At 37.7% G+C, this 16,748-nt stretch overlaps 2 protein-coding genes across 5 annotated transcripts in view; one reads left to right on the forward strand and one right to left on the reverse strand.

The window, feature by feature from the left end:
• Nucleotides 1-3,122, forward strand: part of AIDA (axin interactor, dorsalization associated) — a 44,461-nt gene extending 41,339 nt beyond the window's left edge. Inside the window, exons 9-10 of the mRNA XM_003814887.5 lie at nucleotides 1,028-1,145; nucleotides 1,290-3,122. Of these exons, the coding sequence (XP_003814935.2) occupies nucleotides 1,028-1,145; nucleotides 1,290-1,386 (215 nt within the window). The 3' untranslated portion in view covers nucleotides 1,387-3,122. The remainder of the gene's footprint in view (nucleotides 1-1,027; nucleotides 1,146-1,289) is intronic.
• A 2,022-nt stretch (nucleotides 3,123-5,144) lies between these two features.
• The window catches only part of MIA3 (MIA SH3 domain ER export factor 3), a 53,602-nt gene continuing 41,998 nt past the window's right edge, over nucleotides 5,145-16,748 (reverse strand). For 2 of the 4 annotated variants that reach the window (XM_034947404.3, XM_063597791.1), the window contains 12 exons: nucleotides 16,502-16,640; nucleotides 12,465-12,566; nucleotides 11,775-11,835; nucleotides 11,631-11,666; nucleotides 11,487-11,554; nucleotides 11,282-11,382; nucleotides 10,975-11,112; nucleotides 9,162-9,230; nucleotides 8,952-9,031; nucleotides 8,755-8,826; nucleotides 7,136-7,286; nucleotides 5,145-5,982 (listed from right to left, as the gene is read on the reverse strand). In XM_034947404.3, the coding sequence (XP_034803295.3) occupies nucleotides 5,672-5,982; nucleotides 7,136-7,286; nucleotides 8,755-8,826; nucleotides 8,952-9,031; nucleotides 9,162-9,230; nucleotides 10,975-11,112; nucleotides 11,282-11,382; nucleotides 11,487-11,554; nucleotides 11,631-11,666; nucleotides 11,775-11,835; nucleotides 12,465-12,566; nucleotides 16,502-16,640 (1,328 nt within the window). In that variant the 3' untranslated portion in view covers nucleotides 5,145-5,671. The remainder of the gene's footprint in view (nucleotides 5,983-7,135; nucleotides 7,287-8,754; nucleotides 8,827-8,951; nucleotides 9,032-9,161; nucleotides 9,231-10,974; nucleotides 11,113-11,281; nucleotides 11,383-11,486; nucleotides 11,555-11,630; nucleotides 11,667-11,774; nucleotides 11,836-12,464; nucleotides 12,567-16,501; nucleotides 16,641-16,748) is intronic. The other 2 variants (XM_034947388.3, XM_008967752.5) reach the window with 1 other exon arrangement.

The following is a 16,748-nucleotide window of genomic DNA, read 5'->3' on the forward strand; positions in this document are numbered from 1 at the left end:
GGACTTTGGGGACATAGGACCGTCTAAATTTCTTATTTTTTTCTTTTTTTGAGACAGAGTCTCACTTTGTCACACAGGCTGGGGCACAGTGGCATGATCATGGCTCACTGCAGCCTCAATCTCCCCGGGCTCAGGCAGTCCTTCCAACTCAGCCTCCCGAGTAGCTGGGAGTACAGGCACGTGCCACCAAGCCTGGCTATTTAAAAAAATTTTTTTATAGAGGTGGGGTCTTACCACCCCCTTGTTGCCCAGGCTGGTCTCAAACTCCTGGGCTCAAGTGATCTGCCCATCTCTGCCTCCCAAAGTGCTGGGATTACAGGCATGAGCCACCGCACCCGGCCAGAACTGTCTAAATTTCTCATTATCACTTGCTCATTGGAGGAGAGTGGCAGAATAAATAGATTTGCTCTTTGAACCTTTGTCTTCTACAGCACTGTCTTGACACAAACATGCAATTCCAGGAAAAACATCACAGCAGTGCTTTGAATACTGAAAAAGGTGTTGAGGAAACAGATACCATTTTCCAGCTGAGCCAGCATGTGATTTATGTTGCTTGAATTCCAAAATACCCCCAAGATTGAATTTTTGAGTTTTTGTTTTGGGGTAAGGGAAACAATTCAAGCTTAAATTTTTTTAGGAACTCTTTTAAATGCATTTTCTACCTAATGAGTCTCTATGTGTATTGAAGTATCTTCTCTGTTCTTCTGTGGCATTTCATATTTTATAGCAGCTTATGATTCTACCTGTGTACATAACTGTTATACATTCTTGAGGCAGTCTAGCTCAAGAAGCTTTGCTATAGTTTGTAGAATTGGATGATAAGGAGAAACGTCACTCTACTCAGATACAGAAGAGTTTGGGGTGACAACCATAGTAAGTTACTGCCAAATCACTGAGACTGGCACAAGTTGTTTTGTCAAATTATGCCAGCTGTAGCTGGTCATATGCTTCTGGTGATCAAAGAAAATTAATTGACACACAAGAAATGTGCTATCTGTGGTTTATGTGGCTTGTTTTAATTCCTTAGGTGCAGCTATCTTCTTTGAATTCAAACACTACAAGCCTAAAAAAAGGTTTACCAGCACCAAGTGTTTTGCTTTCATGGAGATGGATGAAATTAAACCTGGGCCAATTGTAATAGAACTGTAAGTGATGTGCATATAGAATTAGTACTAATTTGATGGTGACTAGTATATCTTTCTTCTGAATCCCCCATACCCAGTATTTAACCTTGGAAGAGTTCAGTTATCAATGTATTTTAAACAATGGTCTTTCTGTTGTGATTACAGATACAAGAAACCCACTGACTTTAAAAGAAAGAAATTGCAATTATTGACCAAGAAACCACTTTATCTTCATCTACATCAAACTTTGCACAAGGAATGATCCTGACATGATGAACCTGGAACTTCTGTGAATTTTACCACTCAGTAGAAACCATCATAGCTCTGTGTAGCATATTCACCCTTCAACAGGCAGGAAGCAAGCCGTACCCAGACCAGTAGGCCGGAGGGAGTCCAATGCAAAGCTGTACCACAGAATTCAGAGTCCAGCACATCACTGACGTATAGGACTCCTTGGGATACAGGTTTATTGTAGATTTTGAAACATGTTTTTACTTTTCTATTAATTGTGCAATTAATAGTCTATTTTCTAATTTACCACTACTCCTACCCTGCTTCCTGGAACAATACTGTCGTGGGTAGGATGTGCTCATCTTCAGACTTAATACAGCAATAAGAATGTGCTAGAGTTTACACATCTGTTCACTTTTGCTCCAATATGCTCTTTTGACTTAACGTCAAGCTTTGGGTTGATGTGGGTAGGGTAGTGTCAAACTGCTTTGAGAGGAATGGGACCAGTTCTGCTGCCTAAGAAGGTCTGTCTGGATGTTTATAGGCAGCACCTCTGAAGTGGCCTAAATTCACCCTGATCTGATAGTTTTCCTGCTTAGAAAGTGTGCCTTGGCCAGATCAGTATCCCACATGGGAGTGTTCCCTAGGTTGAAGCTGTGATTGTTTCCAGATGACCAGATTGTTTTTCTGAAAATGAGCATATTTTTAGTCATGTCGATTAGCTGTTCTTCTACATCACATTGTTACTCTTTCTGATGATGATTCTAGGGTTAACATTGGAACCATCTCAAAATAATTACAAAGTTTTAGATGGGTTTACAATGTCTTCTAAACAATGTAATCTAAAAATAATTGAGTCAGATGCTAATGAGATACTGCAGGCATAACTGCTGTTTTTCTGACAACTGATTGTGAAACCTTAAAACCTGCATACCTCTTCTTACAGTGAGGAGTATGCAAAATCTGGAAAGATACTCTATTTTTTTTATATAGGTAGATAGGATCGCCATTTATTTCCTATTTAGATATACTGACATTCATCCATATGAAAATATGCAGGTCATTAGCTTACTATAATTTACTTTTGACTTAATGGGGCATAAATAAAACTTTCATAGTACACATGAGGTGGATATTTGATACACAGAACATTTGTGGTGGGCTTTCTGTGGGTTAGATGTAAAGCCCACATATTTTAATATTCACTATTTTAAATGAGCAATGCATGAGGGGAATGCAGTGTCAGTACCTGGCCTATTTTTAAACTAGTGTAATCACCCTAGTCATACCATTCAGTATGTTTGCTTTTTAAAATAAGTAACCACAATTAAGTTGTTTTAGCCCTTGCACTTCAAGAGATCTAGTCTTTACTTTCAGTTGTCTGTTAGGTCCATTCCGTTTACTAGACGGATGTTAATAAAAACTATGTGAGGCTGAATGAATTCTCGGCCAAATTTAGTCTTGTCTCTCATCTTGATTGGATTAATTCCAAATTCTAAAATGATTCAGTCCACAATAGCTCTAGGGGATGAAGAATTTGCCTTACTTTGCTCAGTTCCTAAGACTGTGAGTTGTCAAATCCCTAGATTGTAAGCTCTTCAAGGAGCAAGAAGCGCATTTTCTCCGTGTCATGTAATTTTTCTAAGGTGCTTGGCAGCACTCTGTACCCTGTGGAGTACTCAGTACCTTTTGTTTGATGTTGCTGACAAGACCTGAAAAAAAATCCCTTAAAAAAAAAAAAAACCCATTAAAGTGTAGCAAAACCGATGTATTATTTTTTCTCTTTTCTCATAAACCATAAGATATGTATATCAAAGTGATAATTTATATGAAGCATCTGCTATCCTTCACATAAGTATGGTTTATATGAACTACAAATACCTTTCATCAACATTAAAGAAGCTTAAATTGAACACTGTGTGATTAACTTAACTTTAATTCAGACCTGAATATAACGAGAAAATGAGTGATTGTCTTGAAGTTGACACAGAATATACCACATCCCACGAATTACTTAAATTTACTTTCCAATGAAAAAAATCAGCCATTGGCGATGTAACTACAACTATAGCAGAAATGCTTTCAGGCTGAATATTGCTGCTTCATAAATAGGACAATTTTAGCAACTACATCCAGACACAATTAGTTGGAGATGACTTCCAAAATAGATGAAACTTTAGAGATGGAAAAGTGATTTGGCTGAGGGATGATACTCCCTATGCCATCTGCATATTGGCACCCTGCTTTGTTTGGGGTTTGCTGCAGAAATGGTGCAATCAGATGGATGTGAGAGGAAGCAGTTATGGACTGGCTCACAACTTCTCAGAGAAGCTACACTGGAATCTTTACAGCTTACCAGTTTCTCAATTATGTCAGATACAGAATAATCACCAAAAAAGGCTTTAGAGGGGAAAAATACTCTAATATTTTGAATTTTAAAAATAGATTTAATTTACCTTTCCTATTTACCTTCCTAGATGGCATAATCTACACTTAAATGACATTTAAAATTAGAAATTATATTAACTTCAGCATTGTTTTGTGTCCTAAAGAGATACTGACAGGTAAACTCAAAAGTTGTATTTGTGACTTAATCTTATTTTTACATGGCTAAAAGTGGCCTATGCTCTTCTGTGGAGTTTTCCTCTTAATTTCTTCTATTCTTGATATTAAACGGGAGGACATATAGATTGAATTCTCTTTTCCTGAAGAATTTTTATATTCCTTATGAACTTTGACAGAGTTGTCTTCTTTCAAAGGTCCTTATCTTTCTAAACTATCTTCAGTTTAGTATAAAGAGAGAAAATTGTTTCACATTGAAGCTTTTGCTCCTTTTTACAAGGTATTCTTGATTAAATATCACAACAGTGCCAAGACATACACTAGGTTTCAAAAATATTACATCATAGCACTTCAAAGAATGGAAGAATATAGCCTAGCAGCAAAGAAAAGTATCAGCCTTTTATGATTTTAGTTTTAGTGTGGATCTGAAACTCCTTAAAAGGAGTGCTATTATTACTGTAATTAAAATGTCTGAAGTTCGTTCTTAGAAACGTTGTAGAGTATTTAAAGAAACATTGTTTTAAAGACAGACAGTGTAGTAATGGATAAGACTTTAAGTATGGTGCAATTCCAGATGGTTAGTTACTGATTTTTAAATAAAAACACCAATGTTTAAATATTAATTAATATTAATTTTGGAATAATATCTGTCGCCCCCCCCCCCCCCGATTCCCCCCTAAAACAGAACTGATTTCAACCCTTGGTTGCTGACCTAGGGCATGTTATAACGCTCACAGTCCTAAGTCATTCTTTCTCATGGCATTATACTCTTCCAATCTTTTTATTATATTCCTCAAAAGTCAGTGGCAAGGAATGGTAAAGATAGATAAGGGACTGTACATTTTAAAATTTTTAAAGATTTCTGTAATTTATGGCCATGACACATCATTTTCATTTTTCTGTTATGCACCCTTTTTCTACAGGAATGGTAAAAACAATGGAACATCAGGTCAAACAACTCTTGCTACTATTGTAAACTCACTCTCAGAAAACCATTCTCAAATAGACAATGAGGATCGTAAAGAAAGCATGTAAATGCTATACAAGTGGGAAATAAACTTCTTTGAAATAAAAAGAAGACATCACTTGTAGAGTTGACAGGTGACGGAGGAGCAGCCGGAAGTGTGCCACCAGCCACCATCTTCAGTTCTGGGAGCCTGAGTTTACATGTTCCCCAAATGGCACAAGCCTCATAACAGTCCAATGAGTCAACAGACACTCGGGAAATATTAATAAACAAATTTTTATGAGCTATTACTACAAAGAACTTCAGCAAGAGGGGAGATAGTTTAGTGATCTTTTAGTAAACATTTTTAGCGTAACAGTCTTTGTGACCAGATAGTTTAAAAAAAAACGCTTATAAACACCGTTGCTCCGTATTCAGCTGGTGTACACTAAAAATAGGATAATGGAAATACATGTTCTTAAAGCATTTCCACAGGAAATGTTCATATTTTTCATGACATTCTAAATCATTTTGCAATTACATATGCTACATTAGCTAAAACACAGGTATTCTTTATTGCACATTTCAAAGTTGTAAGGACGCTCTAGCTTAAAAGGTGATTTTTATTTAGGGAAGAAATGACATTTTTGAATTGTTTGGCTCAAAAATACACACTGCCAAGGCAGCTTAGTTCTAACAACAAACCTTTTAAAATAAACTTTTGGATTTTGAAGCCAATGACATCCTTTACTGTAATGAATAATGCACAGTACACTTTCTCTCCAATGAAACCTCAGAGGTCATAGTTTTATGGGCTCTGTTTTAAAGCCTGTGAACAGTCCTGGCTAGTGCTCTGAGAGGCAGGTGGAGGCTCATCTCTAGAGCCTGACGGCAATAAGTCTCTTACAGCAGGTGGTGGTGGGTATTCCTGGGGACCATGGGTTGGGGGTGGTAATCGGGTACCAGGAATAAAGTACTCTCTTGGGCCAAGTGAACCTAAAGGTCTAAATGGTGCGTGTCCAGGTAAAAATTCCCGAGGGTGGAGAGGCAGGTCCCGTCTTCCTGGTGGAATGCCTGGTGCAAATTCTCTTAAGCCTAGTGGTGGATGCATACCAGGGCCTGGAAAACAAAAATTATTTCAAGTAAATTCCTAGGAACGTATTTAAATTAAGATAATGCCAGGTATGTTAATATAGTCTGTCATCCTTTTTTTTTTTTTTTTTGGCGGCAAGGTCTTGCCTGTCACACGGGCTGGAGTGTAATGAGTGATCATGGCTCACTGCAGCCTCAATCTCCTGGACTCAATCAATCCTCCCACCTCAGACTCCCCAGAAGCTGGGACTACAGGTGCACGCCACCACTCCCAGCTAATTTTTGTATTTTTTGTAGAGATGGGGGTTTCACCATGTTGCCCAGGCTGGTCTCAAACTCCTAGGCTCAAGGGATCCACCTGCCTCAGCCTCATCTAATGAATGCTGGGATTCATAAAGTGCTGGGATTACAGGCGTGAGCCACTGTGCCTGGCCTGTCATCTTCATCTGAAAAAAAGAGACAGATTTGTACTTGGAAGTACTATATACCATACCAAGAAGACAGACTAAATATGGCTTCATTGCAATAAAAATTTTGATAAATTCCATTAACTACTGTGTATCAGTTAAAAATTTATGCAGTAGCTCAAGATGTACCTAATAAATGCCATAAAAATTAAGGTGCTTGCCCTGCTGGAAAAGGCTTTCCAGCTCCATCTAATTAAATTCAGCAGCATTCATTAGATAGCTGTTAAATTCTACCTTCTCTTTCATATCTCCCTTCTTTGTATTCCCAAGGTGAGGGTTGAGGGTTTTGTCTTTCCTTAATATTCTGTGACCTACTGCTTATGCTTCCATTATGGGTGATTAGAAGCTTTATGTTGTAGAATGTGTATATTTGTGACCTACAGGACATCTTAGTTAGGGGATGTATTTTATCTACCTTGCTATCCATTGCAGAGCCTAGTACACAGCCACAGATGTTCAATGTGATGAATATTTCTGGCTTTTTATAAATAGCCCCTTTCCTTGTTCTATTAGAGACAACTATTGCCCATCTAATCACAGGAGATTATGCAGCACCCTTTGTGTCTGAAGAAACTTGGGGAAAAGTTACAGTGTACTCAATCAGCTTCATCGCTGCATTGCAAAGCCCCGCAATTGCAGTTGTTTTAGCAAGGGATAGAGGGAGAAGATGAATGTGCTTTACAAGTCAATTACTACTGTTCAGATCATCTTACCAAAGGGTGGAGGAAGTGGCCGAGGCCCAAAAGGTCCGCAGAGCTGAGGTGGTGGTCCATATCGAATGGGTGGTGGTACAGGGCCTCCCATGGGGGTGCTCATGAGAGGGACTCCTGGGAAAGGAGGGGGCCCTTTTGGAGCCATATTAACCTGCAGAGTAGAAACAATTGAAGTTTTGAAATACTATGGTATGACAGACAAAAGCACCAACACCAGTAAAAACTAAAACCCAATGAAGCAGATGTCAGGCACTTGTCCAGAGCAGAATTAGTGCAAAAAACTCTACCCCTCTCATTTGTTCCCACTGACAAGCTTAGAAAGGTTAAAAGTATGCCACAGGAGTGAACACTTGCTGTATCATATTATTGCTTACATCTGCAAATGGAAGGGAAAGCACAGGTTATAAATGGAGGTCATTCCTGACTAATGATATAAGTTATGCCATTCATACATCTATTTCTAAGGCAGTCACTCCCTCTGCACATCCCTCCCATCAGAGTAATTTCCATATTAAGAATGCAGAGAATGAAAGGGAATGAAAAATCCATTCTCTACCATGTAACAGCGATTATTCAGAGTACCTTCTGTAGGCCTTACATATATTAACACGAATTCTCACATCTCTAAATCTCTAATAGGACCATCTTGTTCTAAATATGCAGGAACACAGGCCCAGAGAGTATTAGATTTGCTGACGGTCACACAGCATGTAAGAGGCTGGCTGGAATTCCATGCCAGGTTTGACTCCAAGGCCACGTTCTTTCCACCTCTGCTTCTCCTTTCTAACAAAGTAGTCTCTACACTCTTTGAAGTCTCCTACTTCAAAGGGGTCTCGGGTCTTATCCAAGCTGCCCTTGGATAAAAACATTTCTCAAGAAATGTGTATTCCTGGAGTCCTGTGCTGGAACTTGGAAGTATTTTCCAAGAGAAACAATCTTATGTACACAAATTATACAGGCACAGCTCTATTCACCTTCATTCACTAGTAATACTGTCTACTATGAGATACTGATTAATCACTTCCTATGGGAAAGTGGGTTGGAAACTCTCTCAATCATTAAAATTATTTTAATTTCAATGTCGAGAATCACAGTGAGGTATGATCAGAGGACTTACCAGCCATAACAGCTATACAAGTTACAAGAGAATACACTTATGTGGACACTGTTTAAGGACACTGCTGGGAACTGGCTCAATGGGTAATTATAGACTTCCACTATTCAGTATTTCACTTCCAGCAAACATTCTTCTGTTATCAATCTGTAATTTCAGATCATTCAAAATAGGGTTTGCCTAGTATACAACTGTAGGTATTCTTAAACAGCACACTTCCAAATGAAGACATAATAATGAATTACACAATTTACAATGAATTTACTTTGCCTAAGAGCGTTAAACACTGAGACACACAAGAGTGGGGACTTTTCACTTTTGTTTAAGTTAATTACAGTTACAGCAGATGCTCTACACAGGTTAAATGTCTAACCAAACAGGAGAGAGGAGAAAAGGCCAATGAATCCATCAGATTTCACCAACACTCCCAAGTCAAGGATAAAAGTAAGATCAATATTGCCATGCAACTTATAGCCCAGTTCAGTCCACACTTCTAAGTACTTACTGCTACTGGACGCTCAGCCAAAGATGTAATGCTGGGAACTGAGGGGACTTCAGGCTCTTGGAGAACAGTTTGCTTTTTTAAAAAATAAATGAGATAGTACAGATAGAACACACAAATAGGAGATGAGGCAAAGAGAGAGTTGTAGGAAGAGCTAAATGTTCCTGAAATAACTAATTATTCAAAATGGGTGCATTTACCTTGCCTTCATCGAGTACCCTGGTAGGGGAAGAGCCTCTTGAGCTGCTGTTCATCATGGTAGCTGTACCAGATCCTGGATCTGTTAAAGACCAGAGAACTGATTTAGACTTATTCTGACTTGTGTACTCTGTGAGGAGGATTAAAAAAAAAAAATCCTCTCCCCACTTCCTGCATGGTTTTAGACTCTTTGAACACTCTTGCTCCCTTACCAGAAGGAGAGGGTTTCCCAGATGCCTCAGCTGACCATCGAGGATGAGGTAGAGGCCCGTCCACTGATCCTTGAGAAAGAAAGAACAGAGTCCTTATATGTATTTTTTGGAAGAAATAATAAATTGTGGACAGATCAGGGTTCAAGTCTTATCTGGAAAGCAACATTAAAAATAGGTCTCCCAATACTTATGAAGGGAAATCACTTACAATTTATGCATGGACTTAAAGAATTAAAATAAGAACTGCCTTGCACTGAAAGAACAATAAACCCTGCACATTAATGGCTCTGGTTCTATACTTCAAGCTACAGACTTACATGTACAGTATTCTACATGGTGATTTTTGTTCAGTGTATATGTAATCTGACTTCCGTATCTTACTGAGTATTATAGACATATTTAGGATTCAAAATAGACTCAACAGCGTTTCATACTATAGTAATGAGAAGTGGAAACATGTATGCTGCATAAACGGTAAAGTTATTGAGGCTACTTTTATAATACAGTTGACTCGAACAATGCAGGGGTTAGGTGTGCTGATCCCCTGCGCAGTCAAAAATCCACGTGTAACTTTTGACTCCCCAAAACCTACATACTAATAAATAGCCTACTATTGACCAGAAGCCTTACCAATAACATAAACAGTTAACACATATTCTGTATATATATTGTATACTGTATTCTTACTTTAATAAAGTAAGCTAAATAAAATGTTATTGAAATCATAAGGAAGAGGAAATGTATTTATAACACTGTATTGTATTTGTACAGTACGTGTACATGGTCTGTTTACAAGATGAATCGTCTGACTGAAATGACTGCTGCTGCACACTCCAAACTATGGTATATATCAAAGCAATTCAACTTTTCTAGTAGTGTCATGACTTTGCTTCTTGAGAATACTTCCAGCATCACTAGTGGCATTTTATATGGGTCCCATGGTGTTATTCAAGGTTTATGTTATTGCACTAAACATGAAAAATACACAAGAACCATGAGAGATTATGTTTACTGTGATACACAATTTACTGGAAAGATGAGCTGACCACATGCAGATTAACATCACACGGTGTTTTAAACAGATACTCACAACACTTGAGCTCACTGCAATAGCAACGGGAGGTGGTTATGAAATTATTGTAGTACTACAGTATGTACTACAGCTAATCTTATGCATTTATGATTTAAAACTGCATCTTTACATGTGTTTACTTTTTCCCAATTGTGAATGCTGTCATGTACATCTGTGCTTGTGCAAGTTTTGATAAATTTTAACTTTTTAAAATAGATCTTTGTATATTTTCCAATAGTTTATAACACAGACTAGTATCTACATATATTTTATGCATTCACGACATACATAAATTCTTCTTAATTTTTTTATATTTCTAGGCTATGTGGTTCATCTGCAAGTTCTTTCAAATTATTGCAAAGCTCCAAAAAATTTCCCAAAATATTTTTTGAAAAAAATCTGCATAGAAGTGGACCTGCACAGACCAAACTTGTGTTGTTCAAGGGTCGGCTGTATTTGGGAGAGGAATCCCACAGAACTTTAATTTTGAAAGATAAGGGCTTACACTTCAGAGTAAAAAATTAAAGAGAAACAAAATAATAAAGGAAAATAATAAATGCCTTCTGTTCTAAAGCAAATCTTGCAGTTGAATACTTGCAGTTGAATCCACCAAGACAAATTAAGAAATTTTCTTTTCTATACTGGACAGACCCGAATTCTAAAGTGTTTGCATTAGAATTCTCAAATAAAAGGGAAAAAGCCACCCAAAAGAGTATTGCAAGGAAACATGTGAATGCTCACCAAATTCACTTCTAGGCATATCTCTTCGATTGAGAGTAGCAGAGAGAGGTCTCACGGGTGGCTCCACTGTCAATGGAGGGGAGCATTCTCCACCACTCACAGGGGATGGGCCAAAAGAGCCATTCTGGCTCAGAGGACCTAAAGATGACAGCATCTTGTTAGCATTTTAAGACAGCCTTTTTTTCTTTATTCAGTTCTTGGGATTATTCCTAGGGTACCATAACCATTACACACAGAAATAAAAAGTCACTTATATACATTTTACATCAAAAAACAGATTGTTGCCCTTTACAAGGTGCTCCCTTACCTCTCCGTGGAGGGTTTTGTGTATTTGGTTTTCCTGGCATTGGTTTTACAATCACAGGTTCTTCTTGCAGCATTGCCATCTTTTGTGTTAATTCTAATAATCTTGAATATAGAGAAAGAATATTTAAGAAAGAGTTAAATATGAAATAGAAACCAATTCCTTAAGAGAACACACACTGAAAATATAGGCATCAAAATCCACATACTTGTGTCTCAAGTTGGCAGCTTCCCTTTTCTCTTCAGCTATAGCTCTTTCTGCAGCACGAGCTTTGAGCTATTGAAGAAAAATATCCAAATTCAGTTGTGGGAGACTATGCACAAAATAAGGGAAAGAAAAAAAGAAATCTTACCCAGTTTTCATGAGCTTTCTTCTCATGGGTAGCGATCTGAAAAAGATAATACATCACAAAATATGCTTACAGATTCATTATAATAGCCTCTATTAGTTATCAAAGAATTCCGGGCACTATATAGTAGGGCACTAGAATTATTACCTGGTTTTTAAATGACCGCTCTGTCTTCTGTAATTCATCCTCCATTTCTTCAATTCTCCGCCTAAGAATTACACTTGGCTTTATCATTTAAAGCACAACTGAATAAAAACCCAAACAATCTGACTATGTTAACCGTTACCCTAACGACTGTACCCTAATAGAGCTTATCCAGAAATATAAAGCATATTTTACATGGTTGGTTATAACAAAAGTACAATATGATGAAAACTAATGATACATAATTTCCTTTAACAGCTGGAGATTGAGTTGATATATTACAATTCCTTTAACTGTTCCTAAATATGTTCTCAAATAATCCTATTATTAATATCTTCCACTATAAACCTTTTTTCATCCTTTAATTACATCACAAAAATTTTCCCAAAGTTAGGACTACTGGGTCTATCAAATGGCAAAATCACTTTAATGGCTTTTGATACATCATATAACAAACTGCTCCCACCCCCTCCAACCCCCAGAACTGTTTGCACAAATCAAGTTCCCTTACAGTTTTGCCAACACTGGGTATTTGTTAATATTTTTCCATTTGTTAACTTAAAATTTAGTTTTTCTTTTGTGTGAATTGATGTATTCATGTCCTCTAACCATTTATTTATGCTTTTGTGCTAATAAAAAAAGCCAACACTAGTTTCATTAGCCACTGATACCCTCTTTAGGAGGTGAACTTACTTGTAAGTTTTTACTTCCTCTGCAGCCGAAACTGCCTTTTCATCTGCAGCTGACAGCCTGTGCTCTCTTTCTTGCCGTTCATACTCTTCTTGACTCAGTTTCCTAAGATAAAACTGGTTGTCAATGAAAGTGTTTCTCTTTTCCTCCTGGCATTCTGTCTGAATACTCCAATAAAATCTCACTTCCTATCCTATTCTTAAAAATGCATAGATTATACAAAGTCATAGGAAGGAAATAAAACTGTTCTTTAGGATAAAAATCCAACTGTGGCCTGTTGATACATCACCTGCATTTTCTAACGTCTCATAATTCTCTCCTCACTAGTAAATGAAACAAATGTGAAAAAACACTATGTGTCAAAGACTGTTGGGTTGAAATGATGCTCACTTTTCTTCAATGTAGAAAGCCAGGACTGATCAACCTAACACAGTTAAGCTTATTAGGATGATGCAGGAGATAATTCTCTTATTTCTAACCATGGAAAGACCACTAATTAATTTTCTTATGGGCTGTTTCTCAATCCAAGGCTGGTACCATGATAAAGACAGCCAATGAAAGAGCTTTTTAGAACATGTCCTTAACTGTACAATTAACCCCAGAACATTTTCACACTTCAGATATGGAGCTCCCCTACCTATTTCAATGGAACCGTGATAAAGCAGCGAGACAAATCCGAGTACTGGCAATGTCTGTTGAACAGAAAAAGAATCCAAACTGTCCCGTAATCAGGGTGTTATGTACTGGAAATTGGTTTTAACCTGATAACCTTCAAGCTCAAGAGGTCAGCCAACTATAACACAGATTGTAAAGGCAGCAACATTTAATCGTTTAAAAGTGCTACTTGTAGTTACCCTTGTACTTCTTTACTCATAGTTCTGATGCAAAAGATACTTGAAAATTTTCTATAAATTGGAAACAAAAATAGAGGAGCTATAGTAAAAAGGGTTATTAACACCAAAGAGAAAAAAGTTTATGTATTCTTTTACAACTGCTCATTCAATAAATACTTCAGCAAATATTTTATGAGTGGTTATAACATACTAATTACCTTGTAAGAGGCTAAGATAAAGGTATGGGTATGGTAAGTACCACCTCTGCACTAATGGAGCTCACAGCTGAATGTGTAAAAGGTGCATATAAGAACAGAACAATCCCTCTCTGACTCTGGCTTAGGAAGGGATGTGGAAAAAACAAGTCTTGAAGAAGGATTCAAGAGAATTTTGTTTCCAATAATGGATGAGTTAGTCTGCAAACACTGAAAATAAGAACATAGGGACAAAAATAGAAAGAATGTGCTCGAAGGCATCAGAAAGCTAATAAGGCAGTGAAGAAAATCCAGTAGGAAAAAACACAGAATTATAAGTAAGCCCGGCATTTTAAGCCATTTCCCCCCAGGTTCATCCATGCATTGAAGACAATGCAGATACATAAGAAGGTTGAAAAGAACTTTCAACACATCCCTGGGTTGAGAGAAACAAGAAGCGGAGGGAGTTCAGGGCTGCCAATGAGAAGGACCCCTAGTAAAAGCTCTAGGCTTTGGGTTGAGACCAGAAAAGAGCTGCACACTTGGAGTATTGAACAGGCAATAAATACAATGTCCTTTAAAGGAACTAAGCCATTTTTGAATGATTTTAATTGCTAACTGGAATAAAGTAATGACCACCTGCTAGAGGTAATCTCATATCTTTTATGTAGGACGATAACATCATCTTAGACCTCAAATTTCCCCTACAATTTTCAAAAACAATGTTCGCCACTCCATCAAAACCAACTAGGCATTCCACAAGACAAGACAATGTAATCACAATCTAGAAGACCAGAGAAACACACTCATAAGGGATCCACATAATAGGATTACCACATAGATTTTAAAGCAATTGTGCCTTACAAATTGGAGGAAGTACAAGTCAGGATTACACATTTCAGCAGAGGATTAGAAACTATAAAAGTGAAAAATAGTGAAACCAAAAAGAACTCAATGATTTTAACAGATTAGACAACTGAGGTGAGATTTTTAGCACATTGGAAGATAGGTCAGAAGAAAACATCCAGAATGAAGCATATTCAGAATGTAGGAGGCATTGGGCGAGGGGTAGGGGTGGGAGATCCTAGTATGTCGAATTGGATTCTCAGGACAAGTGAGAATGAGATAGAATTAATATGTGAAAAAAGAGGCTCCAAGCTCAAGAGATGTTTATAACCTCAAGCAGTATAAATGCAAAAGAAAAAGCAGGAGGGTAGGGTGGAGGGGTGATGACAAAACCCTACATGTAGGCACCTCCCAAGAAAACTGCTGAAAAACCAAAAAGAAAAATGACTAAAGGCAGCTAGGGCAGGTATAAAACATTTGAAAAAAGAGAAAACAGAAAATAAGAATGATAATAGATTCCTCAAAGAAACTTTAAAACTAGAGGATAACTGGTTATCTTTAAAGTGCTGACATTAAACAACTATCGAAATTCCAGAACCAGCAGAAAGATCCTTTTAAAATGGAGTCAAACTAAAGACATTTTCATACAAAAGTAAACTGAACCTGCATTAAAGTATATTCTTCGGCCAGGCGCGGTGGCTCACACCTGTAATCCCAGCACTTTGGGAGGCCGAGGCGGGTGGATCACGAGGTCAGGAGATCGAGACCATCCTGGCTAACATAGGTGAAACCCCATCTCTACTAAAAATACAAAAAAAATTAGCCGGGCATGGTGGCCGGCGCGTGTAGTCCCAGCTACTCGGGAGACTGAGGCAGGAGAATGGCATGAACCTGGGGGGCGGAGCTTGCAGTGAGCTGAGACCACGCCACTGCACTCCAGCCTGGGCAGCAGAGTGAGACTCTGTCTCAAAAAAAAAAAAAAAAAAAAAGGAAAGAAAGACAGTCTGGAGATACGTGATTAGCTAGGGGACTGGCATAAAAGATGACAAGGGCCTGAACTAACACAGTGACTTTAGGGGTGGACAGCAGAGTACAAACCACACATGGAGACTGAATGAATTTTGGGGAAGTTGAATAAAACACTGCCACATCAATGGGTTAACTGTATCATGAAGAAAAACAGTTGCCATTTAAGTAATTCACATTACTATTGGAGGCAGAGAAGTGCTATTTTTTAAAAAGTAATGAAATGAGGAATGTCTCTCTGAAGCAGGACAGGCATTTATTTAGAGCTGGCCTGAACAAAACCTGGAAAATCTAAACTGGCTGCTTGGTGAGCAAAGAATTAGAGAAAAAGTTAATGGTATGGTTTCAATATTTAATGGCATACAGCAGTAGCAGTCTAAGCATTTAAAAAAGTTAAATTTGCTTAGCAAGAGAGGCCTTCTCATACACTGCCATATACACCAAAGAGTAAAACATAAGAGCAAACACAAATAGCAACTGCCACAGATAAACTATTTTTAGAGAATTCAGATGTTTTTGTGGACAAAAAACTTGAACTATAAAAATATACGTCTCAAAAGGTACCTCGCTCGAAATTTGAGATATGTATTTCAGAGGATTAATATCTAAATATACACACCAAATAGTTCTACATTCAAAACTCCTAATATCTTTGCCACAATTATGTTTAGTTTGAATATTTGACTCTGTGAAGTCCAAAACTAAATGTACCTTCAATAAGTAAATTTTCCTTTTTTGAAGTTTTTTTCTACTAAAACACGTGTCATACAAATCCCTCAGACTGTTTAAAGGAAATTACATAATTGACCACAAAGAAAGGAAAGTGAAACAAGTGGCGGAGCCACAGACAAGGCATGGCCAGATCTTCAAAAGAGAAGCACTCCCACAGCAGCGACCGTCAGTACCAGTACACTGCTCCCCCTTAAGTGAGTTACAGGCAACAGTTTTTGACTACTGGTTAGAAAGGAAAGAAAAATGCAGCTTATGAGAAACAAAGCAGAAAAAAAGAAAGACAAATTTATACTAATTACAGATGCAAAAGAGTAGAAATAATCCTGAAAAACGATAACATTATCTATATTAGTACACATTTATTTAGTGACATGACACTACAGTTAACAGTAAATGATGATAATCTTACTTTTGCAAAGCCATCTCCTTCTGCTGATAGAGCTCATTCAGAATCTCCACTTTCTGCCTCAAGGTTTTGCATTCATCTTCCAGTCCAGCTTTGGCAGCTTGTAGTGAGTTGCGGTCATCTTCCAATTTCTTTACCTGGTCTGTAAAGGATAAAACATTTGAGTTCCATATGTGTGCACAAGAACTTGAGAACTTGGTTGGGGGCTGGTGCTGAGAGAAATGAGAAGTATGAAAGCAGGAAGCCGCTC

The sequence above is a fragment of the Pan paniscus genome, chromosome 1 (assembly GCF_029289425.2).
Source record: "Pan paniscus chromosome 1, NHGRI_mPanPan1-v2.0_pri, whole genome shotgun sequence".
NCBI lineage: Eukaryota > Metazoa > Chordata > Mammalia > Primates > Hominidae > Pan > Pan paniscus.